Source organism: Cornus florida, unplaced genomic scaffold, assembly GCF_030987335.1.
Source record: "Cornus florida cultivar Cherokee Brave unplaced genomic scaffold, ASM3098733v1 CherokeeBrave_3.0.0_Hap2_Chr09, whole genome shotgun sequence".
NCBI classification, from domain to species: Eukaryota; Viridiplantae; Streptophyta; class Magnoliopsida; order Cornales; family Cornaceae; genus Cornus; species Cornus florida.
The window spans coordinates 85,658,050-85,659,256 of NW_026775579.1; the positions used below are offsets into that span (position 1 = coordinate 85,658,050).

A 1,207-nucleotide genomic window follows, 5' to 3' on the forward strand; every position below is an offset into this window, starting at 1 on the left:
AGTGTTTAAAATGATAAATTATTTTTATTAAATTTTAATATATTTTTTTTCTTAGTAAATCTTTTACAACAATCAAACACCAAAAAATAAAATAAAAATATTTTACATTCAAATAAACAGAGCTCCCTTTGTCCATATTTACGAATGGTTTACTTGATGAGATTTCTTAAACGAAGTGCTTAGTAATTTATATATATATATATATATATATATATATATATATATATATATATATATATATATATATATATATATATATATATATATATATATATATCGTCAGCTACCTCAAACCATGCATGCAAATTAGTTGGGAGATCAAAATGGCCTCAGAAATTGTAATAAATGAAGAAATGCCTGAAGAGGTAGCCCATGAGGTCCATGATGAGTTGTTTGAAATTGCCATGAAAGGCCATTGGGACAAAGTAGTGGAGGTCTATCAGAAGAGCTCAAAGGCTCAAACGGCCAAGCTCACCAAATCAGAAGACACGGCTCTCCACTTAGCTGTCTCAGATGGCTACACAGACATTGTTGTCAAGCTAGTTGATAGCATTCCTGTAGATGAAGCTTCCAACATCCTTGAAATCAAGAATGAAGGCGGCAACACCCCTCTCCATATTGCGGTGATAGTTGGGAATGAGGATATGTGTATGTGCATTGCCCTCAAACACCGGAATCTAATCATAGCTCGTAACGCGGAGAGCGAGACACCTCTCTTCTTGGTAGCCCATCTTGGGAACTGGTGAGGCTATATCCTCATTATGCTAACAAGCTCAGTATTCTTGTAAATGCATTTTAATATCCTTCATTAAATTGATAGTTTTCTTATTGTAGGATGCTACTAAAGAACAATTAGAAAGCTACTGTACGTAGATGATGATAATGTTTAGACTGTTTGATTTAGGCTATCACTATATATTTATTTTTTTGTTTATGAGTTGAGAAGGGTTGAAAGTTAGATCAGTAGATATAAAGAGTCGAAACTTGGCACTCCAAAATCAACTGAAAGTATTAACTCACTAGACTATCGAGTCATCTGTCAATGTTAGAAATTGAATGTGGTATCTAAGTCAGTTCAATAATAAAGAATTTAAAAAAATGATGTTTATTTAATGATTTTTTTACCGTTATTATCTAAGTTGGGCAATGTCTCAAATTTTATATAAATTATATCCCTTATCAAACATGCCGATTGAATAGTTCAGAA

The 1,207-nt window shown here is 32.1% G+C and overlaps 1 protein-coding gene across 1 annotated transcript; it reads left to right on the forward strand.

Annotated features, from left to right (window-relative positions):
* Nucleotides 1–323: 323 nt before the first annotated feature.
* LOC132273048 (uncharacterized) lies at nucleotides 324–856 on the forward strand. The gene is made up of 2 exons (XM_059774082.1): nucleotides 324–742; nucleotides 835–856. The coding sequence occupies exons 1-2, from the start codon at nucleotides 324–326 to the stop codon at nucleotides 854–856; spliced, it is 441 nt and encodes a 146-aa protein (XP_059630065.1).
* Nucleotides 857–1,207: the final 351 nt, after the last annotated feature.

Excerpts from the sequence above, each read along its gene's own strand:
- LOC132273048 (XM_059774082.1), top strand. The coding sequence starts at position 324 with ATGGCCTCAGAAATTGTAATAAATGAAGAAATGCCTGAAGAGGTAGCC. Across the intron at positions 743-834 it reads GTAGCCCATCTTGGGAACTG|GATGCTACTAAAGAACAATT; the intron begins GTGAGGCTATAT and ends TTCTTATTGTAG.